At 46.9% G+C, this 26,118-nt stretch overlaps 2 protein-coding genes across 7 annotated transcripts in view; one reads left to right on the forward strand and one right to left on the reverse strand.

Annotated features, from left to right (window-relative positions):
- The window catches only part of LOC118908268 (long-chain fatty acid transport protein 2), a 64,135-nt gene extending 59,887 nt beyond the window's left edge, over positions 1-4,248 (forward strand). The window contains exons 9-10 of the mRNA XM_057488794.1: positions 2,598-2,728; positions 3,780-4,248. Of these exons, the coding sequence (XP_057344777.1) occupies positions 2,598-2,728; positions 3,780-3,956 (308 nt within the window). The 3' untranslated portion in view covers positions 3,957-4,248. The remainder of the gene's footprint in view (positions 1-2,597; positions 2,729-3,779) is intronic.
- A 2,989-nt stretch (positions 4,249-7,237) lies between these two features.
- LOC118908267 (histidine decarboxylase) lies at positions 7,238-25,193 on the reverse strand. 6 transcript variants are annotated; one of them, XM_057488796.1, is made up of 12 exons: positions 24,768-25,192; positions 22,752-22,924; positions 19,044-19,157; positions 17,990-18,112; positions 15,669-15,803; positions 15,273-15,416; positions 14,742-14,808; positions 13,727-13,889; positions 13,546-13,636; positions 9,592-9,690; positions 8,467-8,568; positions 7,245-8,331 (listed from the first exon to the last, which is right to left on the reverse strand). In XM_057488796.1, exons 2-12 carry the CDS (start codon positions 22,914-22,916, stop codon positions 7,585-7,587), a joined length of 1,950 nt encoding a protein of 649 aa, XP_057344779.1. In that variant the 5' UTR covers positions 22,917-22,924; positions 24,768-25,192; the 3' UTR covers positions 7,245-7,584. The 6 variants fall into 6 exon arrangements, with proteins under 6 accessions (XP_057344782.1, XP_057344781.1, XP_057344783.1 ...); XM_036877422.2 differs by having other exon boundaries at positions 7,246-8,331; positions 24,922-25,191; XM_057488798.1 differs by lacking the exon at positions 19,044-19,157 and having other exon boundaries at positions 7,239-8,331; positions 24,922-25,193.
- Between the last annotated feature and the right edge of the window lie 925 nt (positions 25,194-26,118).

Consider the following 26,118-nt stretch of genomic DNA (forward strand, 5'->3'; position numbering starts at 1 on the left):
CAGACCCACTCAGTCAGAATCTGTGGGGTAGACCCAGGGAGCTGTGTTATATATAACAAGCTCTCCTATGATTCTTAAAAACACCAAAGTCTGATTTGGGGGTAAAATACCTAAAAGTAGATACTGGTGGTAGTTGTACAATAGTGTGAATGTACTAAATGCCACTGAGTTGTTCACTGTAAGATGGTTAAAATGATGATTTTTATATGTGTCTTAACACAATTTTTTAAAAAACACTAAGGTCTGGGAAGCACTGAAACCTAGTGATTCTGAAAATCTGGCCAAACATCAGAATCATCTGGAAAACTTTTTAAACTCTGGATCTAATGGATCAGAATTTCTGGGGTTTGGGCCTCAGAATCTTCATGTCTTTTTTAATTCCCAAGTAAGTCTAATGACAATAAGTTTTGGGAGGCACGGATAGAGAACAGAGAGGAGGCTAACAGTTTGCAAATGATTAGGACACAGGTGGGGCAAGAAGGTGATACGCTTGTGTTGGGGGTTGCTCCAGTGAGCAGAACAAAATCCGATGGTTGGAAATGGCCAGGCAGTGAAATGACCAGGCCTGGCGCTCTCCTGTAACCAAAGGGGTGAACAATAGAATGGGCTGTCTCTTAAGATAGGGAATGTCCCACTGAGGCCCGTAAAGAGGCTGGATGTCCACCTGGGATCCTATATGAATTCTTGCAGCAATGAAAGGTTAGAGGTGAACTCTGAAGTTTCTCCCAGCTTTTGGATTCTGTGATTCTCAAAGCTACACTTGCTGCCATCTGGCCTCCCATGCACAGAGACCAGCCCCATTCCAGCCTAGAGATGTGGCAAGTCTATCTAAAGTAAAGCATCAAGCCGCCAGGGTGGTTTTTAGGAACGGAGGGCTGAGCAAGACCTTCCCAGATCTCAGCTTTGGATCAGGAGGGAACTTACAGGTTTGGGCCTACAGCGGAGTTGACTTTTTCTAGGTGTCACATCAGAACTGTCCCACTACTGCCTAGAACTTCCTATGCTCAGGAGAACTTCCTGCAATGATGAAAATGTCCCATATTTGCACTGACCAGAATGTGTAGCCAATAGCCACCACATGGCTATTAACCATTGAAATGTGGCTAATGCACCTGAGGAATTGAAATACTCATTTTATTTAATTATAATTAATTTCAATAGACACATGTGACCAGTAGCTACCATATTGGACAGTGCAGCTTTAGGGAACCCCTTGGCCAGAACCTCTGTAGTCTGGAACCTTCTTCCTGGAGCTGAACTAACCCTAAACCAACCTCTGGGAGTCAGGGCAGAGGCCTGAGACCCAACAGGACCCACTAGCCTTTTGGTTGCTTCTGCCAGAGCCAGAAACAAGGAGCCAGTTGACACTAAGGTTTTCTGTTGCATCAGCCTCTGATGTAATTCTAAAAGGAGCTTGTTGATGACATTTGAGATTCCTGAGACAGGTACCTGCAAGAGAGCTACCAGGGACCCCTAAGAAAACGGATCCAGTGCCCTGCCTACCTCCCTCAGATAAGGGGCAAATCATATCAGGATGCATTTCCTTTCTTTTAATTTTTCCTCTTGTTTTCTGCCTTCTTTAGAGTGATGGATAAACACACAGTCACCATGGGAGAGATTTCGAAAGCTGGGGCCCAGGTGACCATGGGCGGCTCCTTCTCTCTCTCTGGTTACAGTTTAGTAGTTCAGGGAAGTGGACCTAGACTCCCGCTGGGTCTGCCGGATCAGGTAGAAGACTTATTAATACCTAATTACCCCTGTCCTCACAAGAAAACAGTGGTAATTTTTCTCTTCACTGAAAGGCACTGCCTGATGGGGAAGAAAGAGCTGTTGGGATCTGTTTTCCCTGAGGAGAGCGTGTGCCCTCGGGATTAAGGGCATCAGTGGAAAGGCACAGAGCAGCTCACCTTTGCACCTTGCCTTCACCATCCTGTCCCACGGCTTCTCTGTAATACAGAGGCAAAGCTATTAGGAACCTTGATTAAATAAGTAAGTCTCAAAGGTGGTGTTTGTGCCTGGAAGCACAACACACCTGATATTGCAACGCAAAGAGCGACCAGAACTCAGGCACTCAGGACAGCGGAGCAAGGACTTTTCACTGACGTCAAAAATAAACAAATACGACAAAGACAAGAAAGTTGTTAGCCACCAGTTTGACCTGTTTCCCCCTCAGATGTTTTCAACCAGGCTGTTTTCATTCGATTCCTGATCCTGCCTCGTATTTGCTGCATGAACTTGAACTAGTCTCTTAATGCCTTTAAGCTTCAGTTTCTTCAGCTCTAACGTGGAGTTAACATTTGTACCTCTTCATAAGGTTGTTGGGAAGCTTAAATGAGAAGGTCCGTAAAGCGCGCTAAAATAGGGCCTGGCATGTCACAGATTGAATTGATGTATACCTATTATTATTATCGTTATCATTATTTTTATTATTATTGCATTCACCTTAGGATAGCTTCAACATATATTTGAAATGAAACCTCCAACTATCCAAAGAAACCCATACCGTACTGTTGTCCCACTCCACGCTTCTTTGAACTAGCAGAACCTCGTAAAATACATAGCTACAGCATGTCTCATTTTCTCTCATTTACTTCTAGGTCATGAGGGTCGAATCGGCATGGCTTCCATCAAGGTGAAGGATGACCATGAATTTGATGGAAAGAAACTCTTTAAGCATGTTGCTGATTATCTGCCCAGTTACGCAAGGCCTCGATTTCTAAGACTACAGGTGCGACCTCTTGCTATCGAGTTCAGTTATCCTCTCTCAGAGACCCTTGTCACTAGGGAACAATTCCCCTTACACCATGGCAACCACACTGGCCATTTTCACTACTTTTTCCAGGAAGCTCAATAAAGCAGCAGAGATATCAGAAATTTTAGCTAGCAGAAACCAAAATCTAATCTCTTTCTCCCTGAACTGGCCAGTTCATTCATCAACAGAATTAGCAAAGAACTCACAAAATCTGTGTTTGATGAGGTATGATAGACACTTAAAATAGAAATGCTTTGACCCTCCTACTTCTTGTTTCTGGTTTTAAATAATGGAAAAATCCACTGAAGTCTTACACCTTTCTATAGTGTGAAATTTAATTGGGCATCATTAGCCAGCTGGAACTACCACAGGTTTAACTTTTGCCACTAGAGAGATGCTTTTTTTCTTTCTCAAACATTAACCCATTGGTTAGCTTTACACTCTCACTTTTGGACTTTGAGATCTATGATTCTATAGCTGAAAACTTGAGAAAAGAAGCGTCAGATTACCAGTATTCCTGAAGTAGAGTTATTTCTGTTGATGTTCATGGCACACACTTGCTTTAACAGTGAGATTGTTGAGGAATGTGAAAATTCAGACATCCTCAGATCATCACCTATTAACTGAAGAAAAAGCAAATCTTCAGTCTAATGGACACACACACTGAGAAAACAGAGCTGTCAGTATATAGATGATCCTATCCCCACCGCACCCTTAATCAGGGTATTCCAGTAATTCCTAAAGCTCACCAAGCAACAGACTCCTCTGCTCTGTATTTCACTGTCAGCTGCCCCTCACTCCCCACAGGTGATCCTAAAGCCTTAAGGGAATGAAAAAAAACCCTGCAGAAGGCCCCTAGGGGTGCCTCTGAAAACAAGCTGTGTGGATACTATACAAAACTTGGCTTCAGAGCTCTGTGAACCAGAGATGCCAGTGGGCTCCCAGACTCCTTGCCCCACCTCTTGCCCTGCAACCTAATCTGTTTGCAAAACACTACAGCAATGTGGCTTGTTTGATGTTTTTTCAGGACACTATTGATATCACTGGAACTTTTAAACACCGCAAAGTGACCCTCGTGGAGGAGGGCTTTAACCCTGAAGTCATCAAAGACTCCTTGTATTTCTTGGATGACAAAGCAGCAATGTATGTGCCTATGACTGAGGATATTTACAATGCCCTAAGTAATAAAAGTCTGAAACTCTGAATATTCCCAGGAGAGCTCATCTTTCCAGACAAAAACTTAATGGACCTAGTAAAGTCTTTTGATGTAATCCAACTCTAATGTGGTTGAAGATGGTAAGATGCAGTTTTTCTTCATGTTTCCCAAAAGGGAAGACTTTTCTAAATTACACCTGAACCTTTGCAAGTAAAAAGATTTAGAGATAATTATTTTTCAATTTGCACTTACTGTTTGTATTTTCAAACTAAGCTTGTTAGAGGGAGGGCATTATTTTTTGTAAATATATAGTAAAATAGGTAAATGCCAACATATGAAATGGCACAACTCATCATTTGAAAGTACAAATGGATATTTTTTTAAAACATATGCTGATATACATGTGAATCATTCAACAGTTCTCTGATTACAAATTATTTGGAAATATATAATCAATGCACAGATCTAATGCTACAGACCAAAATAACTTGGGACTAAAACTAGGAAATGTCAGCATCTGACATGGAGGCTAATGAGAATGAGTTTAAAAATGGACAAGGTTAACCAAGTGCAGTGACCCAGCCTAAGCGATGATTTATTAATGTGTTGTTCATTCATACATCCACTCTGCCAAACATGTAGCAGGTGCCTGCTATGGACCAAGAGATGAACTCAGCACTAGTGTGATGGAGTTTTCCAAGCCTCTATCTAGGAAGTCAGATCAGAACATCAAGGAAAGCCAACTGGAAGTTGTTCAAGAAGGGAGGCCAGAGTCCTCTCCATGTGGTTTCACTTTTCAACAATCATTATTTTGTCATTACCATTGGTGGGGCTGCAGGAAGTTTGTAAAGAATCAGCAAACAAGAAAGAAGGTGTCACTTAGCATCACCCTAGCACTTTTCAAGGGGAGGTAGGCTGACTGGCCAGCATAGATCTTCCAGTTGACATGGGTGCTGTCTCCCCAGAGCGCACAAAGTACCATGTTGTGGGATGTATGTATATACAGTACGTTCTATTGTGGACGTAAATTTTCCTTGACACAGAAGTCGTGCTTCTGTGAAGCTGTGAGCTCCGTGAGGGCAGAGATTCTGTCCTGGCTTATAATTATAACCCCAGTGCCTGGCACATAGGAGGCAATAATTATTTGTTGCTTTTTCATCAAGCAACCCTGATAACCGTCTGGTTCCCCATGCAATCTTTCTATGGGTGGTAGAGGATTGGAAAGGATGAGCTAAATAGATTATCTGAGTCTTCTAGTTCACACAGAGCAGTGATTCTCAAGCTTGAACACTGAGAATCACCTGGAAGTCATGGAAAAACACAGGCTGCTGGGACCTATTCCCCAGAGTTGGAACTGGAACTGGAATTTATGTTTCCAACAAATTCCCAGGTGAAGCTGTTGGTCGGGGCCTCATTTTGGAAACCACAGACAGAGAGAAAAATCATCCTGAGTTACCTCATGTGTTCTTATTTAGTGTAATTCAGTGCCTCAGAGCTGTATCATTGCTAATTCTTAAGGCTCAGATCTTAGATCTGGAGTGACCAAGTGCAGACCCCAGGAGAGTCCCAGCATCAAGCAGCCCTTTGTCTCATCATTAGCCTGCTATTGTTCTTGAAAATTCTATTTACTACATGCACACATATCATTTGCTGTATAGCAAAAGTAAAAACAGTCCTAGACAGTGTCTAGTCCAACCTCTTTATTTGATTAAAAAAACATAGCCTGGGGGGTTAAGTCGCAAAGTCACGCAGCTCACTGCATCACTACCTCCCACCTAGCACATACGAGAAGAGAGAACATATTCATGGAGTAGTGGTTCTCAGACTGTGGTCCCGGAGGAGCAGTATCAGCATTACCTGGGCGCTTGTCAGACATGCAAATTACTGGGCCCCACCCCAGACTGACTGAATCAGACCCACTGGGGCTGGGCCTGCAGTCCATGTTTTAATAAGCCCTCCTGGTGATTCTGGTCCAGGCTCAGTTTGAGAACCAACAGCTTAGAGCAGTGTTTCTTAACCCTGAATGTGCGGAAGAAGCACCTGGGGTGCCACTGCTTGTGGTCCACATACCGCCCTTTGAGAAGCAAGCGACCCTAGAGCAGTGGTTCCACACACTGCTGCACATTAGACTTATTTGGGGAGCTGTCAGAATCCCAAAGCCCAGATACACCTCATACCAATTAGATCAGGATTCCTGGGAGTAGGCCAGGCATCACTATTTTTTAAGACTCCCAGGTGATTCCCATATGCAGATAAGTTTGGGGACCACTCAGAGACAAAAAGGGTGAACATGGAACTTGAAGCTCTTGACAAAGATTCTCTCCTTGACCAAACTGTAGCCAGGCTCCTTCCAGCCCTCTTAACTAGGCCTCAACCTCAGCCTATAAAAACATGAACAGATGCTCACACAGTCTCTAATGGCTCAAGACCATGACTCTAGGATGACTCTAGTGCCCCTAAAAGTGCCTGCCTGTGAAAACGCAAGGCTGCCAAATGAATTTACTGTTGGCTCCAGCCGACACCTGGGGCTGCCCGCAGTCCCCCAGCCTCTGGGGGAGGTGGGGGCCTGACTTTGGTCAGCACCACTTAGCAAACCTACATGGGCTTTACACCGACCAACTCCCCCTTCCCACGCTTTGTAATTTCTCACTTCCCAACTCTACTGAGCCCCTGCTGGCCCCTCCCCACTCCCCCATTCACCCTTCAAAATGTCCAATCACCTTTGTAGAGATCAAAGTTTAGTCCAGTTTATGCTGAACTCTTTTTCCTGTTGCAATAGTATATTACTGATTAATATCTGTCCTTACCACTGTAACTAGTGCCCAGCTTTGTTTACTTTTGACACTGTTACTATAACCGACTTCAAGTGCACTTCCTATAAAACTGTGATCTGAAGAAAATCATTTTTCAGGCCTATTAAATAACTATGGGCAGGCTATGAGTACAGCTTTTATTTGACTACAGAGTCCAGGGGAAAAAAAATGCACAAGTTCCAAACCTAAGGAGGGGAACAGTTACATGTTCTAAGGGCCAGAGGGTCCTGCTGGACTGTGAGCTTCTGCTCAAGTACCACCTTGAATAGTACAGCATGGTGCAAATAGCATGGGCATTGTTGAAGACAAGGAGACCTGGGCTTGCCCACTTACAAGCTTGTGACCTGGGGCTTCAGTGTCCTCATTTATCAATGCTAAGCCACAGTGCCTGACTCAAGCACTTGCCTTCTTCGTACCAACAGCTCCTCCAAACTCTTTTCCTCACCGTTAAATTCAAACCTTCAGCATCCTGAGAATCAGAATCCATAGTACATGCATTTAGGCTGCAGGATATGCTCTGGTTAAATAATCAATATTTCAGTGGTCAACGAAATCACACAAGAGAGGCTTTTTTGGGACGAGCACAATTTATTGCTACATTATATTGAATATCACAAGCTGCACCACAGAAGCTGCCTGTCAGTACACTACCCTGGACCTTTTCTCTCTGACCAGACTGCCAGAACCTTCTGTACCATAATAGGTCATGAACCCCTATGAGAACCTGATAAAAATTAGGGGCTCTCTCCCAAGAAAAACGCACACACATAAGCACACGAATTCAGCACACAATCCGGAGGAGTTCAGAGACTCCCTGAAACACATCCTGGCCGAAACCCGGGCCTCTGGCAGAAACCTCCGGCCTAAACCATTGCCTGCAGGGGGCAGCAGGACAGCGGGAGCCCACACTGAGAGCTGCACTCAGGAAAGCTGGGGACGCTGTAGAACTTGATGAGTTTTTTGAAGGCACTTTTCTTTAGCATCATCATCTCTTCTGGAAACCTAGAGAAGATTCTGACCCGGGAGGAGCCCCCACTCCTCACAGAGCCATCTGTGGGCAGTGGTTTCTGAGCACTCACAGGCACGCTATTACAACTGAGGGAACGCACTGCCTTCTTCTTGTTCTGCACGGACAAGTAACTGAACAGGAAGGAGGACAGCTTGTGCTTGGTAACAGCTGGAGACTCTTCCGCAAAGCAGTCATCACGTGGGTCCAGCAGGGTTTCAGGACGGCGGCTGTCTTCGCTTCTCCCAAGACTGGCTCCCACACGCTGAGGCGGCTTGATGATCTTCCTGGCCTGGGCTGGGTCACCCCCTGCCTCACCAACAGACTGAAAGGACATTCCGTTGGCCAAGGCCCTGGGGCCCCCAGGTGGGGGGATGAGGTTCCCGACCTGAGGGCTAGGTTGCGAAGTACAATGCTGACTCAGAATGCGAGTGGCAGCATCTCGGATAAGAGTCCAGTCTCTCAGGATGTCATCCCTGGTGGTGAACTGGGATGTCACGGTGAAACGGATTATCAACTTGTCCTGGATAGTGGCGGGGATGAGGAAGAGACGGCCAGCTTTAGTTATTTCTTTCAACACACTTTCTGTGAGACAATTAGGACCCTGTTTGAAGAATAAAGAGAAGTGAAATCTGTATCAGATCCTCCAGAAGCATCCCCAGAAGCCCAGCAGCTGCACCTCCAAAGGCCGCCCAAGCCCCAGACAACATCACCCACAGGCCATGGGAGACGGCATCACCTTTAGACGGAAAACCACCAGGCCAAGGTGCCTCTGGGCAGGAATTTCAAAGAAAGGGTCATTTCTGACCAAAGATTCAAAATATTTAGCCATTTCTGTACTCTGGAATTGTAAATACAAAGAGAACTGGGATTAATAGTCAGGCAAGGGACATTTACGAATAACTTTCCCACTGCTAAATGTGTTCAAACCAGTGACACCTTTGAAACAGAATTCAGAATGGCTTCTGCCAAATGTCCTTCACCGTTTAATTTTGCTCACATTCTAATTTTTTTTTAAGTTTGAGCTTTGTATCATATTAATCTTTCACTGAAGTTATATCATTTTTTTTAATTTCCTTTTTTTTTCTTACCTAGGATCATTAACTTAACAAGGACAGGACTATACCTTTTTTGTTTTCACCTTTTTAAAAATTTCTTTATCCAATGAAATATTTTGCTAAGTAATGCTATCATCTGGTTCTCAGACTCAATCCTCTCTTTCAAGGGAAGTCAAAGGACTTAGCTAATCCTGTCTTTGACCATGCTGAGACAAGTGGGACAAACCTCACCCGTGCCCTTCTCTCTCTCCACTGCACGGTCTGTTTAGACAGTGCCCAACCACGTCCCCAAGAACGCTTCGGTAAATACCTACTGACACAATGTAAGAATGTTTGTTCCAGACTTGGTAGGTCTACATGTCCAAGCCAGGAAAGCCATGTTTCAGGCATAACCATAATAGTGACTTAAATTTTTAGACAGTTGTGACAATCAGCATAATTCTAAAAAGGATATGCTCCTACCCTGCACACACACGCTGCCCTTTCATTATTTTCTTTCTTCCTCTATTAGTCAAGCTCTTGGGCCATCATTCCTCAGTGCTCAATGACAGCCAAGGATTGGTGAGACACTCAGGCAAGGGGGACAGACCCCAGACAGCTCTCGGTGCCATTGCTGCTCATTGGTCCTCTAGCTAACAAACAGATGGCCGCCCTCAGTAATCAAGTCCCAGAGGCCAAGAACAGGCCTAGACACCTGAGCCCATACTGCAGGTGCCCTGGGCTGGTCTGCAAACAGAAACCAGCCTTCCTCCCCTCTAAGACACAAAGCAAGCACGGACTCAGCCCACCACCTGCACACTACATACATGTCTGATGTGCGCTTGAAGATTCCTCACACCGAAGGACCGAATCACAAACCAGAGTTTAATAGAGCGAAACCGCCGGCTCAGGGGGATCTGCCAGTGCTAGAACAGAGGAACACAGTGCCCGTGGTTAGAGAAAAGGGCGCATTGTCTCTAACAAGGTACTCCCTCACTCACTCCTGGGCTTCATTCATCATCTATTGCCTGCACAGCCCTCCAGGGATGGACAGTATCACCATGACTCCTGAAGCTGTTGCTAAGGAGGAGCCAAAAAGCAAGTTACCAAAGGCTGCCCCATCACGAGACCAAATCCTACTGGCGACGGTGGCCAATAGGCCCTTGAGTGCAAGTGGAGACCAAGCCCAGACCCTGAACCAAGAAGAAGACACTTTGCTTTAAACGCTGCTTTAAGCATTTCATCTCAGGCTACTATTTATTCAAGATGGGAGCAATACACTTTTTTCTCTGAAAGAGGCTAGATTGAACAGCATGAAATAAAGTCCTATTTCTGTTTGCCCCCAAAATATAAAGTACAGTAATCAGGCATAACCATAATAATACTAAAATTTTTAGACAGTTGTGACAACCAGCATAATTCTAAAAAGGGTGTGCTCCTACCCTGCACAGACACGTGGCCCTTTCATTTATTTTCTTTCTTCCTCTATTAGTAATCAAAAGCCCAGATGCTGGACCTGCAAACCTGGGTTTGTCCCCCAGCTCCCCCCCCTTACTGGCTGTGGCCTTGGGCGTTGCTGCCTCACTGGCGCATAAAGACACAGAACAGCATCGCCCAGGGACAGGGCGAGAGAGGGACCAACGCAAAGCGCTTCACACGAAGTTGGCTATTGAGGTGATAAAAATGTGAGCTACTAATGACAGTGGTGTTTCTGCCTAGAACCAAGATGGTCATTCTTTAATCTCACTGTCTTGTACTGACTTTTTCCTGTGACATTCCTGTGCCCTCAGGAGGCATCCCTCCAGCTTTCAGATTTCCAGTGAGCATCTGCATTTCGGCCCCTGTCAGGCTAAATTGGCCCTTCCTTCCTGGTGACCAAATTCAACAGACCTCAAAATTCAAGGTTGTGGGCACCACAGATCTGAAAATTTCAAACCAATTTCTCAGATGTAAAACCAGAGCAAAAGTTCTGGAAAACATTGGCAGTCATCCTGATAAGCAATGTGATTTCTAGTGACCTCTTCCTCACATGTCAGAAAGCTTCACTACAATGTCATTAGCTGGAAATAAATATTTGTCCCACCGAACTCACCCACAGGATTGCTAAATCCTCAGGAATGTGCTCACCTCCATCCTTCACCCTAGCTTCCACACCCAGCAGTTGGGACATTACCCCTTTGCTGGTGCACAGTGCTTCTCCCACATCAAGCACTAAGCCTGTGATTTCCAAGCAAACATCCTAGCGGCGAGGACCAGTTGGGGACTTCCTTTACCAGCAGAGGGCATCAAAACCTGGACGAGGGACAAAATCCTTGTAACAGGGAAGGCAAGCAACTCCACCCTAGTTAGCGGGCTGCTCTGGGAGAATGACTGGATAACAGGGGCCTTCCCTGAAAACAGGGTTTTCTACATGGCTGTGGCCAACTAACTGCTTTATTTTGCCCAGCAAACTAAAATGAGAAGCAGAGATGCTTTTAATTTTGATTTCTTCACACTCTGTATCCCCAGCTGTTTCTCTTGTCACTATTCCAAAACCAGATCACACTGACCCAGCAGGGTGGTTCTAGCTGATATTTTCTGTTGAAATGGGAGATTTGGTCTTATGAAGGGTGACATGGCTCTTTAAATCGAGGCATTCCCAAGCCCCTTCTGTGTCCTTTCAAGGTTTTGCAGGTCTCCCCTGCCAAGGACAATACAGTACCCCTTCCTTGGGGAAGGTGGGAGAAGAGGGCAAGGAGCTTCCCTGATTGATGTCCAAGAATCAAGCCCTGATTCTAGGTGGCTCCAGGGCGCTGTAGGTGAAGTCCCTAAGGGTTCTCTCCCAGGATGAGCCTCTATTTCTGGCTCATCTCAATGTAGCTGGGCTTCTATTTAAAGCTACGGCCAGCCTCCTGGGTGATAAAGACCTTGGGATACAGTCAGAGCAACAGGGAAGACCCCCAGGATCATGAGAGATAGCGACTTCAGTTTTGTAGAAGTTTCTCGGAGACGTGACAATTAAACCCCTAGGATTACAGGGAGGGAAAGGAAAAGCAGACAGCAGCACCTTCTGGATGTAGAAGTACAAAGAGTAAGGCTCCCCTGGACCACTGCTAAGCTTAATTTAATATTTTATAAGTTATCTAGAAGAGAGAAAGCACCATAAAAATCTCCAAACTTATGGGAATGAACCACAGGAAGATCTTGAGACACTGTTGTGAACCAAAAAAAACACCAAACACACAAAGAAAGATGAAATCCAAAACAGACTTAGGTAAGAAATGCTCTTATGTTTCAGTGATCCAAATTTACTTATAGGAAAATGGCCACCATTTTACACTCAGGAAAGAAAGCTAGAATTACTCCTAAAGATGTCTGCCCCTTGGGAGGCTGTAGACATTTTTTTTTTTAATCAAGAAATTGTTGAAAGTCCACCACACAGGGCAGTGGAGATGAATGAAACATTCTATTTGTATCAACCTTTGGAGCTTGCTGCTTGCAATGCCACTCAAAAGCTGCAAAAACCTTAAGCAAATCTGAGCTGGTCTACGGAAGAATAACCAATAAAATGAAGAGATGATGGAGATATTACTTTAGGACTAAAACGGCAGGACAATTCAGTTGCCCAAAGAGGAAAGACAAAACATCTCTTCCCAAAGAGTGACTCTCACACACTTCAGGCATTGCTCTCCATACTTCAATATTGATTCCCTCAATCCTCACAGCAAACCTAAGAAGCTGGTATTATTATTATCATCATCCTCGTTGGACAAATGAGGAAGTTTAGACACAGTGTTTAAGCCATTTGCCCAAGGCTGCACAAATATGATTAATGGAGGAGCCAGGATTCAGACCCAAGCTGTCTGGCTTTAGCGCCTAAATGGTTAACCACTTTGCTATAGCAAATCTCGGCAGTTAAAAGAACTTTTAAGAATATTACTCCTACCATTTCTTGAATTTTGCCACATTCCCAGTATTATGTTACATGATCTACAGGCATGTTCCCATGTCAGCCTCACAATACCCTGTGAAACCAGGGTGACTGAGCCCACTTCACAGATGAGGAAACCGAGGTCAGGGCAGCCCACTGAGTTCCCAAAGGGCGAAGGCTGGCGAGCCCTCCAGACCAGGCTCCTCTCAGTCTGCTCTGCTGCGGCCCCTTGGCCACGTGGATTTAACTTGTTTACATCCCTGTCTCCCCTACAATTAAAAGAAAGGCTCGTCCTCAAACTGAGGAGTAAATCTGAAGAATTTGTTCCCCCAAGAGGTAGTACAGACTGAGAATGGGGTGTAGTGAGCTCGCTGGGAAGGCCAGGACTGCCAGAAGGCACCCAGAAGGTCAGGGAAAGCACCCACGCTACACCCGCACCCACGCAGAACCTCTCTGGGAACAAAAGAAAGTGATTTAACCAAGGAGCCTCGTTCCCCATCCAAGGAAATTCTCCACTCCGCCCTGCCGCTGGGTAGTAAGCAGAAAAGATTATCCAAGATGAGGCAGAAGGGAACTGGCCCCCACTCGGGGTGGGGAAGGCATTTCTAGGCGGTAGACAATGCCACAAGTGTTCAGCATGCACACGGCCTCAGAGGTGGGTCTCATTTTCTAGGGTTTTTAACAATTTTCTGGGTTTCATTCTGTATCCTTAGGCACAGCTTGAAACCAAAGGTATACAGGGGCAGTATGATGTGTTGGGCTCACGGTGTGCCCATTTCTGGTGGAAGCCAGCGTACAGGAGACGCTGGGGTCAAGAGGAAGCCGGTTTCCATCTCAGAGGCCATCAGGCTGCCCCTTTCCAGCCACTCACCATGAAGTCGGTGGCCGCACCCGAGTTGGCATGCCTGAGGTAGACGGGGTTCACACTGAAGGTCTGCTGCAGCTTGAACTTGTCCTTGACCCTGTGGGTGTCCAAATGGGCATTAGCAGCTGAGGCCTCACAGAGGAAGCACGGCTTTCCCACAGGCTGGGAGCTGGGTTGCCACACTCACCAGAACCCAGTGCAATCAAAGTGCACCATCATCCACTTGGAAGGATTAAAGGTGAAGGAATCGGCATACTCGATGCCCTTCAGAAAGCCCCGGAACTCAGGGCACAGGAAGGCAGAGCCTGCATAGGCAGCATCGATGTGGAGCCACAGCCCCTCACTGGCACCTGAGGAGGCAAACGTCGCCCGGCTGGGAGGTGGGAATGGGGGTGGGATGGGGCTGCTGCCAGCCAGCTGCAAGGCGCCTCTCGCCTGGCCCCACTGGCTGGAGGGCTGCCAGAGCAGAGCTGGGAATGGTGGGCCTGCTTTGCCTAAGTGAGATGTCTAGGCATGTGGAGATGGGGGTTGGGGGCGGGCCGTGTCAATGTGAAGGGTGGGGCTGAATGAGGCCTCACTGTCTCCTAAAGAGAAGGTCCACAGAGCTGCACCCTGGCCTCTTTCTCTCACTGACCAGAGGGTTAAGGCCCTGAGCTAGAACTTCCTGGCACAAAAACCAACTTCCCACTGGCCCAGAGAGCAATGCTAATGCATCTAATACCAGCAAACAGTGGGAGGGGAAGGCTCTCCTAGTGGGTCTGCTGCTTGGGGAATTTGAACACTTGGGTTTCTTCTCTGCCTTTATCTCTCCCTATGGTTTCCCCTGCCCTGCCTTTTTTCTTGTCTTAGCTTAGAGTAGACAATCTTCCACTATGCCTCATTCACCCTATGCTTTTCACACAGTCTGCGAGCCGACTTTGACATACAGGAGAGAGGGCAGAAAAGCTACAAGTCTCCCACTGGTGCCCACTAGGCCAGGATGCAGAGGAGCAGCTCTAACCTTTGGTCCGTGCTGGGGAAAGCACTGACCTGGATGCCTGGGCAAAGCACCTGTGACCTTTGGTGGCTCTTCCCATACCTCAGCCTTTGCTGTGACCAAGAAAGGGTGAGCAAATTCCACAGAGCTAGTTTCAGGTTCTTGCTCTGGGAAACATTCTCAAATTCATTACTTGTCTTCCTAGCCAGACAGGGCAGACACTTACAGATGGGGCCCAGCTCCGACAGGCAGTCAAATGCGCACACCCCGGTGGTCCCCAGTGTTGCACAGACCTGGAGGAAAATAAAGGAAGTTAACGTGGGAAGGTGGGCTCGTGAGATACACTGGGCCAGAAGAAAAAGACTTAACCACAGATATTTTCTATCCTGCCCATCCCACTAGAACACTGCATTTCACACTAGACTTTTCATGACCCACAGTAAGAAACACATTCTATATAGTAAGTAACCTAGTACATATATATATACATGTGTATTTCAAATAAAACTTCCACAAAACAATAGATACTCTGTGCTACAGGAATACCCTCTGATATTTTCTAATCTACTTATTTTTGCAATGCTTATTACGACCCACAAAATTGTAGCCCAATGAATAGCAACTCATAAATCGTAACACATCGTGTTTGAGGATCTCTCTAGTTTTGTTTACAGCATGTTACTTGCTTGGATTCTGCCGAGATTCCTTCCTCACCTCCACATTCTATTGTTTAAGTGTAGAACACATTCCGACTTACAAAAACAGGCACAAAGCCCCGCTTCTTGTCCTCTTCAATGGCTTTCTTAAGAGCTTCCCCTCGGAGTGAGAAGTTGTCATCCACAGGCAGAAATTTCATCTTCACAAGAGAAATCAAACCAGCCTTTTCCACTGAGGAGTGAGCCTAGAAGGACCACAGAAACCTGCTAGCTGACTCATCCTGGGATGTGAACTCCACAGGAACTGCTGAAGCCAAACTAAGCGAATCAAATATAACATTTGCATTTGTCCTTCCCCGTGGTTCCTAGAGACAACCTCCACAGCATGACCTGCCTTAAATCCCAACTTATTTGTGTCTAGAAGAAACTTATTCAAGGACTAAGACTCCATAAGCTAAGTCCTGGCCTGAAGATTTGGTCTGTGTTGGGCAACTCACCTGATCAGAGGCATAGGCAATGAGCCGGGCGTTCAGGGAGGACTCGTCTGCCCCAGGCTCAGATGCTTTCATTTCCAGGATTTTGTTCTTCCTTGCCGCCAGCAAAGCTATCAAGGTGGACTCACTGACTGTGCTCTGTAGTGGAACAAGGATTACTAGTGGCAGCCTCCATGAGAGAGACAGAGAGAGAGAGAGAGAGAGAGAGAGAGAGAGTGTGTGTGTGTGTGTGTGTGTGTGTGTGTGTGTGTGTGTGTGTGTTATTCCTAAGGAATAGCTCCTGCAGAGGGGACTGTCCTTCCTCACAAACTTGAGTGCCTATTATGAATTCTCCACTCACCACACCCTATGCATTCGTGGGACACTTCCCTCTCCCTGATTTTTCAGGGAAGTCATGAAAGCAGATTTTCACCTAAGAGCAGCATCTTTATTAGAGAAGCCACAGGGACCAAAAAGAGAATGCTCGGTCCCTGCCAGATATAAGTGTGTTTATCTGTATGCTTGCTCCCCATGTACAACTTGCTTTAAAGAACTTCCAGTTTATTTGGTATGGAAATGGAGTCTGTTCCCACAGGCATATCCCAGTGAGAGCTGGTCCTGGCACATCTGAGAACCCAGTGACTTTGGCCTCATTTTGTTACCAAAGGCTCCTGAGCCCTTGGGATCATATTGATAATATTACATAAGATAATATAAATATTCATTTAGAAAATTGAGAACATCCCTTTAGCTGCCTTTCAAATGGGAGTATCGATTATCCAAATGAGAAGTGGAAAGGACTTCACTCTGGCCATGAGAATGGGAATCCTGGGGGCCACCTTAGCTGCCTCGTGGGATCTCGATGGTTTCTCATCATTCACTCAGTCTGTGGTGCTTTTCTTTCTTGAAATCTTCAGGTGACCAGCAGCTGATAGTCCCCTGCCTGGCAATAAGCGTCACCACTTGGGGTACACGCCAGATTCCACAAGATATTCAGTGGCTGGAAATTACTCCACAAAACAGAAGCCAGCAGAACAGAAATAACAATAGTACCTCCTGCCAATTGTATAGCAATTCTAAGTAAGTCATCCCATTTGCTCCGGATGAAACCTCTTGGAGATACTTGCGATAAAAGTATCGCTCTACGGATGAGGATGGTGATGTTCAGAGAGGTTACAGGACTAAGCCAAGTTCACATGGCTGATGACTGCAGGAGAAAGCACAGTTTGGACTTAGACAGGCCTGGGTTTGAATCCTCATTCTTCCACTTACTGGCTCTGTGACCTGGGCCCATTTTTAACCTCTCTGAGCTTTAGTGCACTCCTCTCAAAATTGGGGGTGATACTATTTACCTGCAAGGTCCTGGAGATAATGAGATGACAAGCCAGATGATGTATAGCAGACATTTACTATGTCCTTCCAGATATAACATCTGAAGTCGTAACTATTTGCTAACAACCCAGAATGGGTCCACAATATGCAGTGATTTGTCTGTCTTGTGAGGTTCAGAGTTTAATCTTGCTATCAGATTGCTGCAAGTGAGACGGGTGGTCACTTAGCTAGCACATGGGACCAGCAAACTTACCAGTTCTCATCTCAGGGCAGCATGGATATTTTCATTTAATAGATGAATTCATTTAGTCATCACATCCACTCTTTGAGGAAAATATTATTATTATCTCTACCTTATTGATTTTAAAACCAGGAAAACTACACATTACAGTAAAATTCAAGACTTTGGAGAGTCTCAGAATCAAGCCCTCATGAACGTCAAGACTTAGAGATGCAAAGGCACCTAGCAACATGCGCAGGCTATGGGAGGCACCCAGCAAGCCCCATTAGGCTGCCTGACCTCCAAAAAAAAAGAAATATTGGAAGAACCACCATTTGACAGATACCCAAATTAATTGGCATTACTTTCTCTCACTGCCAAGGATGTCCTGGGCCTACTTGCCTTCTCCTATCTGCTTACCACAAGGTGTCAAATGGAACACGGAAGGGAAGTTGTCAGATTATAAAGTGAGAACCCGAGTCAAGTAATACCAGAAATGTGATCATGTGTTGACTCTTTAATCTTCTTCAGAGAAAAAAGACAGGAGGAGTGGCGATGGCAGGGGCAGCTGTGGGAACGGAGAGAGGAGAGGTGGAGCAGTGGGAATGGGGGCACCGCAGAGCTAGCAGCTCTCAGGACTGGTGTCGGTGGTGATGGTGATGGTGGCGATGGGATGGTGGTGGTGTGAGTGGCGTGGGGAGATCCCCCGAGAACAGAACTGCCTGGGCAAGGGTTTGGCTTATCTGTCGCTACTTATCCACCACGCTAGAAGGAGCTTTGCTCCTGAAGGCACCTGCAGGACGCCTCCCCCCTGGCTGCCGGGCTGGTGGTGCAGGAAGTGCTCTGGGAGTCCCAGCATTTTTGCCAGCCAGTCCATGACGTTCATCTCGAGCTCCGTGCACACCGGGCTGGAAGCCTAAAGGAGGAAAGCAGTTTCATCCAGGGAGCCCCAGGGACCAACATGCCACGCCAGCCCCGGAAACACATTGTGTCTGTGCCCTGGCCCTGCCCGGGCCCTGACGGTATCAATGGGAACCTGACCTATCTTCTCCCTGGAGAAGGGGTCACTGACAGGCCCTGTGCCCCATCCCCACCCCATCTTCTGCCAAGCCAAAAAGGGGAAAAGAATGTGGGGCTTTGGATTCATGCCGCCGTCAGTGAGGTAGGTTCCCCTGGACCCCAAGGCTCTGTGGAGAAACAGCCCAAGAAGTGGTGATGTTCATCTGGCTCCCCAAGTCCCTGGAGTACCAGCCGAGAAGCAATCTAAAGGCCAGGGGGAAAGTGCAAGGACTAAGAAAGAAAACACTACTTCCTGGAAGAAATAGCAATTTTACTCACCCCCAATCCTCCCAACCCCCATTCCCACACCCTATTACAATTCAGGTTAAATATATAAAGCTGTTCTAGGAGGCTTCTGACACAATTTAAAGCTGATTAGATATTAAGGGTAGTCTTAGGGCACATCCCTAACCTCTAAAGACAAGACCACGGTGGAAGTTGTACCCACAGAAGCCCAAGTGCTTAGTTAGGGTCACAAATTGTGGCAATAACCAGATCACAGTCCAAATCTCATCTCGGCCTCTATAATCTGTTTGATCGTGGAGAGATAAGCTACTTGAGGCACAATTTCTTCACCTACAAAATGGGGCTGATACTCATGAATCCATAGGGTTAAAGGATAAGAAGAGATAATTTATATAGAGCCTAAGCTCCAAGAAAGTAGTCATTGTTGATATTTAACTTGGAACCCTGTTCAGAGACCAGGACAAGTATGTCTGCTCCAGATATGTCACTTCCTGCTATGTCCCCCATCACCACTGCTTACAGCTACAGCCATTGCTACTCACCCAGGTGAACCCCAAGCAGTTGATGGCATCAGCCAGCATGTCTCCCAGCAGCGATGGCCAAGAGGTGAGAGCTGGGTAGTAGGCGTGCATATGGGGGCTTTGCCAGTGTACCACCTGGAGGCAGAGCATGTACACAGATGGCACCAAGAGGCGTGGCCAGTTGGCTTTCCTCCACCAGAGACCCTCCCTGGCAAGGGGGATACCCAATCTAGAGATGGGTTGACAGTTTTAAGACAGGCAAATAAGTTACGCAACTCCATACAAGTAAGACATATTCATGGTGTTCTTGGGAACCACAGTTCTCCTCTTCTAACCTTGTTCATCAGTGGAACATTGGCATGTATGCAAAGACCAGAAGGGAATAAGCAGAATGACAATTGCGGTAGTAATTAGGATAGTGGATTCTGTGTCGCGTTCACATTAGCCTCCAGTGCTTATCCCCCATGCCACCCGAGCCCAGTAATAAATGGAAGGGGAGACTATGAGCTCCAGAAGAGTAGGCTGCTTGCCTCATCCAGTTTCTTGCAAAAAGTATCCTTTGTTTCATGGATCTATGAGCTCTCTGGGCAAACAGCTCCCGTAGACAGTCAGTGTGAATGGGTTCAAAGCTGTCTTTAGCTCCCCAGTAGGGATGAAGAAAAAAGCAGAGAGAGTTGAAGGGGTACACCAAGGGCACAGAACTCCTACCTCCAAATTAACCCCTGAACCCACAATTCCAGGGCACAGGACCCCTACCTCCAAATTAACCCCTGAACCCACAATCAGATTAAACTGGTTATAAGGAGGAGCCCGATGGACACGGAGGACCTTCCATAACAGGTCTCTGAAGTCCCCTCAGTGACTCAGTGGCTTCACTGATTATCTAATCTAGCTTCATCTCACTGTTCTATATGGCCTGGTCATTTCTGCATTCATGCCTTTGGGCAATGCTGTTTCCCTGACAGGAAGAACTTCTCATACAGACATGGCCCTCCCAAAGCTGTTAATTCTTAGAAAGCTACCAAATATTCATTTTCTTCATGAGTCTTTCCCCAGTTCCTCAGCCCCGTTTGATCCTGTCCCCAAGCCTACGGAACACTCACTCTCTAAGTGTTCCAGCCCTACTGAGAAGTCATTAGATAGCATCTTAGTGTATCATCAAGGTACATTCCGTGTGCACAAATTCCTTTTACCCCTCACCAGCAAGGACATTGTGTATGGTAGAAGGAGCAGAACATTTAAGCCCACGGAGACAGGCTCCAGTGTGACTTTGTAGATTTACTGTGAAGCCAATGAATTTAAGCAACTAGATCCCGGATTTGCATAGGTCTCTGTTGAGATACACACTTTTATTTTCTTACAGGGGATCTCAAAATTTGTATACAATTCAGACCCCATAAAAACAGGGTCCAACTCTGCACCTCTCTTGACCTCAGTTCCTCATTGTATAATAAATCCTGTCTCCTGGGATTATTATGTGGATCAGCCTGGGAGGAAATTTGCAAACCGTAAAGCTGTGAGAATGGCAAGTTAATCACATGGTGACCGACACATCCTATATGCTGACTTGATGATTAGATAATCGGATCTCTTCCCTGAATCTGCACCAGGAAGGATGTGTCATACGTAATAACAGTATCTTCCACTTTTCCATGCTTTATACCTTATTTAATTCTCACAGCACCCCAACAAAATAGGTCTACCATTATCCTTCTTTTGGAGATGAGAATTGGGGCTGTCAGGGAGAGGCGCATCCTGTGATCACGCATGTCTTATAGGACAGATGACAGCACCAAGAGAGAAACCCAGGCTCTCTGAGTCCAGAGCCCGAGCCCCCAGCAGGATGGTGTGCTGCCTTCTCCCCCATGCAGAGCTGATGTGGTTTTTCTAAGCAGGGTTGGAAATGGTGGACAGTTTTTCCTCTCTGTGTGTCTAGGAGGTGGCAGGAAGGAAAAATTAATCTAGATTTCAGTGAGGTGCTGGCCAAATGTGAAAGCAAAGGGCCCACTGCTTTCAGGCCAGCTCTCAGAGCCTGGTGCAGCCTGTGAGATCAAATAGAAGATTGAGTCTTCATTATCGAGGTGCTTAGTGACAGTATTTAGGAAACCGCAGAGAAGGGCTTCCACCTCCTGGCCCTATCGAGAGACAATTGTCTGTTCTTGTAAGATAAATATGATAAGATAAGCCAGACGAACACTTATCAAAAACAGACAGGCCTCTCTGCCCAGCAATGAGCCCCTTTCACTGCACCCCAGCAACTGCTGGATTTTCTTTCAATCAAATGAATCAGCTCATTTCCACCTCTTCTGACAGTTGCTTTCGATCTCACTACAAATTACAGTTAGCCCATCAGCAGATTACATTCTACAGAATGACATCCAGGAGATAATCTAAACAGGGAGCTTGCCTCCTTGGTAAAGCTTTAAGATAATGAAATTTCCAAAAGACGCTTGTGAAATAGGCTGCATGGTCACAGAGAGATGAGTATTTGGCTTTGTACAAACTTGCCACCAGTTTCTGAGTTTGAACTTCTCATCCCTGCCCCCAGGCATATTTCTGTCACATTTAGGTCCAAAGCTCTCTGGGAATGTTGGAAGCAAATCTCAAGTCAGCCTGGAGAGGAGCCTCTGGACATGCAGTCAGCACCCCAGCACCCCAAGCAGGGAGAGGGAGCACAGCCTGTGCAATGGGGCTGCAGCTGAAGGGGCAGAGCCTGGGTGTGTGGCTCAGTCTAGGGCACTTAGTCCCTCACTGTTAGAACATCAGTGCAGTAAAAAGAGCAGAGCCTGTCAAGGAAGACTGGCCTGGGTTACGATCTTGGATTGTGACTTTGGAAAGACAGTTAACTTCTCTGAGCCTCAGTTTCCTCATCTGTATAACAGGGATCATAGAGTCACTGTATGATTAAAACTATCTAGCCTGTAATCCAGCTAGTACAGTGCCTGGCACACAGCATGGAGTTCGGTAAAGGCAGCCCGAGCGCCGAGGCACAGCTCCTCATCCCTTGTGGCCAGGGACGTCGGCACAGCCCATGGCAGATGGCTCCAGCTCAAGCCCCAAGCATCAGCCAGCTTCTGTCTGTTCTCTGGCCCTGCCAGCGCTGTCACTACATGTGCCCTTTGTCACTGAGAGTAACGATGATTCAGGGAAAGGCCCTTCCTGCTGCTGAAAAGCAGCTCAATCATGAGACCTCCCCCAGGAGAGGATGGACATGGCTCCCACCTTATGGGGGAGAGGGACTCGTCCAGCTTCCTGAGCCTCCCCAGCTGACAGTAGGGTGCCTGCGGGGGAATGTGCTCTCGGCCTCCTCCCTACCTTTGGTATGTCTCAGGATTTGCAGAAGAGCCCCTGGCTCTGCCCACTGGGGCTCTGCGACTCTCTCCAGCCTCCTCTCTCCATCTTGCTATCCAGTTATCCTTTCCCCTCAGACCCAAATTTCACTTCCCACCTCATCCCATTAGATTTCCACATTTCTGTCAGACTAGGCCCTGGGATACAGTCCTGATTCCCTCCAGCTCCCTACCTACCACTGCAGGTCAGCCCTGGTGTCACAAACCTAACTTCAGTCACAGTCCCGATCCTCTACATGCCCAGGAGACAGGCTTGGCTGTTGGTGTGAGGTGGTGCAGGGTCACCCCTGGCTTACCGAAGGCAGGTCTTTCCTCAGGCCTACATCCCACTCTCTATGCCCCCAAGGCCAGAATCACCCTCCTGGTGACTGTCTCTCACCCCAGGCATAATGATGCGCTCAATGTCCCCAAAGATGCTGTCCCAGCTGTCAGGTTCCTCAGGGGCAGCCTCAGGCAGCTGCGCTCGCAGGTAGCCAGGCCGCACGTCTGGAGTCACCCGCCGCTCCCGCACCGTGCTCAGGTACTGCCAGATGTAATCCACCATCTCTTTTCCTGCGAGGAAGGCAGAGAAGCCAGCTTCATGTGCCCTCAGTGGGCCTGGCCGATGCATGCCAGTCCCCCTCGGGTCAGCCAGGAGACTGGTGAGGGAGGAGATGATTCATGGCTGAAGGGTGCAGGGTCTGATGCCCCCATAAGCCTCATCTTCGGAATGTAAAACCTGAGTGAGGGAGTAAATGACTGATGGGGGGTGTGGAGCACACAGATGAACAGGGCGTGATCTCAAAGCATAAAACGCCAGCATCAGAGTAAGGTATCTCCTTATATTCCCCTCTCCTTCTCCATATCAACCGTGATCATCTTTCTTTCCTTTCTTTTCTTCTCAAAAACAGAACCCCTATGACATCTACATGTTCAGTAGAAACTCTGTGGCTCTTACTACGAAAAAGTGCCACATACACATGCACACCCCCAACCTATTCTTGGTAGCACAGATGGCAGGCTCCCAGGCCAGCCTCTGATAAAAGGTGAAAAGCTATTTTTTCACCATTCCCACTGAGTCAGTAATTCCTCGCCTTTTTTTTGACCCATGGACTTCTTTGAGAATCTGATTTAAACCCTAGGCTTACACATACACAACATTTGGTTCAAAATTTCCCAGGTTTATGAAATCCCTAAAGCACAACCACAGACCAAGACTAAGAACCCTGCACCAATTAGTATTTCTTGGGGAAATGCAAAGCCATGGCCTAACCCGTGATTTCCCTGCCTCTGCCTCTGCCTCTACCAAAACCTCAGTGCCTAGAGCATGTTTTTAATGCTCAGAAAAACATGATCAAATGAATAAGGAAGAAAAATAGCCAAGTCAAATACTCTGAGGCCATTGCACATTATTATTCTGTCATTTCTACAGGGAGGGTCTGGCTTCAGTGCCTCTGTCTCTTGCTTGGAGTCTTTCTCGCCCTTCCTGTGTCTGTGGCTTCATCTCTCTTTCTGTCTCAGTATCTCTAATTCCTCCTCAGTACTCCCTATGGTCCTTTCCCCACTGCAAAAACAATAATAATAATGAGAGTAAAAGAGAGAAGAGGAAAGGGAACCAGTACTCTTCCTCTGCACAAGCTTGGGCAAAATTTGCACTAGCAGGGCAAGCCCCAAACACAACCGTGAAGGAGTCTTTCAGCCCCCCTCCAGCCCCCAGCCCCCACCCCCACAGCCCGATGTCTCCGGTGAGTGGCTCGGCACCCATGCGAGCCCTCCACTTATCCAGAGGCTGGATGAAATCGATTTGTGTTCCACACACAGGATAAATGTCCACAGGAACCTGCTCTCAGCCAAAAGTACCTTTGGAAAGCAGTGAAATGTTTAATGCACACTTAAGTGTAAAGGCTGCTAACCTTAGAGAGTTACATCTGGGTGGACAAGAGAGACTTGGGATAACTTACAGCAAAGGAATTTTAGGCAATATAAGCTACTCGTAGGGATGAGCATATAGAAAGTTATAGAAAGAGAAATTAAGCAACTACTTCCCCTCTTAGGAGAGCCATGCCTGAAAATAAGTTAACCATTTAGTTTTGCTCATCACACAAGGCTTGAGACATCATAGCTGCTTGCTAAACATTTACGGGGTGAATGAGTAAATGAAAGACCCTCACTCAGAGATTCACACATAGGGTAATGAATACAAAGAAAGAAAAGATTTCTCAGTGACCACAGAATACGAAGGGAAAGTGTTTTTCAATTTCAGAATATGAATCATCCCCCTCTTGCCACTTAGGAGATCAGGAATCCAGTCCCCTGCTCTGTGAGAAGGGAAAAAGGGGGAGCGTGACTCGGCAGCACAGCCTCTGTGACTGCGGGACAGGAGAGAGAATGAGGGCGAGAGGAGTTCTGAACTGACCTCACATTCCTCTTTCAGGACAGATTTTGCTGGAGTCACCTCTCAGCAGGTGAATCTAAGGCTCCGAATGACCCCGCAGAAGCCAAGGGCTGACGCCAGCAGCAGTTCCCGCGGGGGTGGCTGTGGGACAGGGGGCCAGGACCCCTTGGCTCACCTCGCTCTCTGTATTCCTCAGGCTCCATCATCTCCCCGGGTCAGGCTCGGCTCCTCACAAGACACACACAGACTAGGAGGAAGGTGTGCTCCTGGGCAGCCAGCGCCTGCCCTTTATTTAGAGGGCTCTCCTTTCTTCCACCTTAGCTCCGCCCTCCGGGCCCTGCCTCCAGGCCCAATTAATCCCACCCCTTCTTTCTCCCAGTCCTTGATGGGAACAGTGAACTCATCTTTGGCTGGTCAAGAGATCCAGGATTTTAAGAGAGAGAGACAGAGATGCAGGGTGAAAAGTGCTTCTGAATCAAAAAGCGCACTTAGCAACCGAAGCCTGCAGGCAGCCTCCAAGTGAATACGGTAAAGGGCCCTCATGCTTTCTGCCCCTGGATTTACACCACAGGGCCTCAGCCTCCGTGAAAGCTCCCAGCTCTGTAGCACAGCACAAAGCCATGCAGAATAAGCAGCACAAATTATCAGTATTATGACTGCCTTTGCTTCGCCATCCACCACAGGGAGGGGAGGACAGGCCCTTAAGTGATGCTGCCCTGCTGGCTGTGCTGGGCTCAGCAACAGGCAGATGTTATCCTCTAACACACTGGGTTTTTTAAATTGCTACATAATACTGATTGTTGCAGAGGGATGAGAAAACACAGATAAGCAAAAGGAGTAACAATTGAAACATCCCCCAGACTTAATCACTTAGAAGGGTGTGGGTGTGTAAAAGGACATGCGTAAACTATGGTGGGGAAGAAAAACTCTGCTCTTGGAGATTGAGTTCTGAGCAAACAGTGATCAAATGCTTTCAAGGTGCCAAAAAATAGACTTTTTTGTTTGTTTCCATTCCATTCTTCATCTTCCTTGTCCTTTCTTTCAGTAGTATTTTGTAGTTACTACTTCCTTGTCTTGGAGGTGTAGTGTCTCTGCGGACTTCAATAAAATGGCCTGCTATGCTCTTTCTTCTGCCTTACTGGCTGTTTGTCTCCTCCAGCCAACCCTAAGTGTTGGCATGCTTCAGGGTATCACCCTCTTCTCATCTTTCTTCCTGGGTGGATTTATCCATGCCTATGGCTTTAAATGGTACCGATGTGATAACAAGAAGGTAGTGACTTTGTGTCAAATTTATACCATGAGGCCTTCCAGTCTTCTGAGCTCAAAAGTCTTACGTCCAGCTGCCTTCGTGATCCCTTTTCATGGTGTCAGC

The sequence above is a fragment of the Manis pentadactyla genome, chromosome 11 (genome assembly GCF_030020395.1).
Source record: "Manis pentadactyla isolate mManPen7 chromosome 11, mManPen7.hap1, whole genome shotgun sequence".
Taxonomy (NCBI): Eukaryota; Metazoa; Chordata; class Mammalia; order Pholidota; family Manidae; genus Manis; species Manis pentadactyla.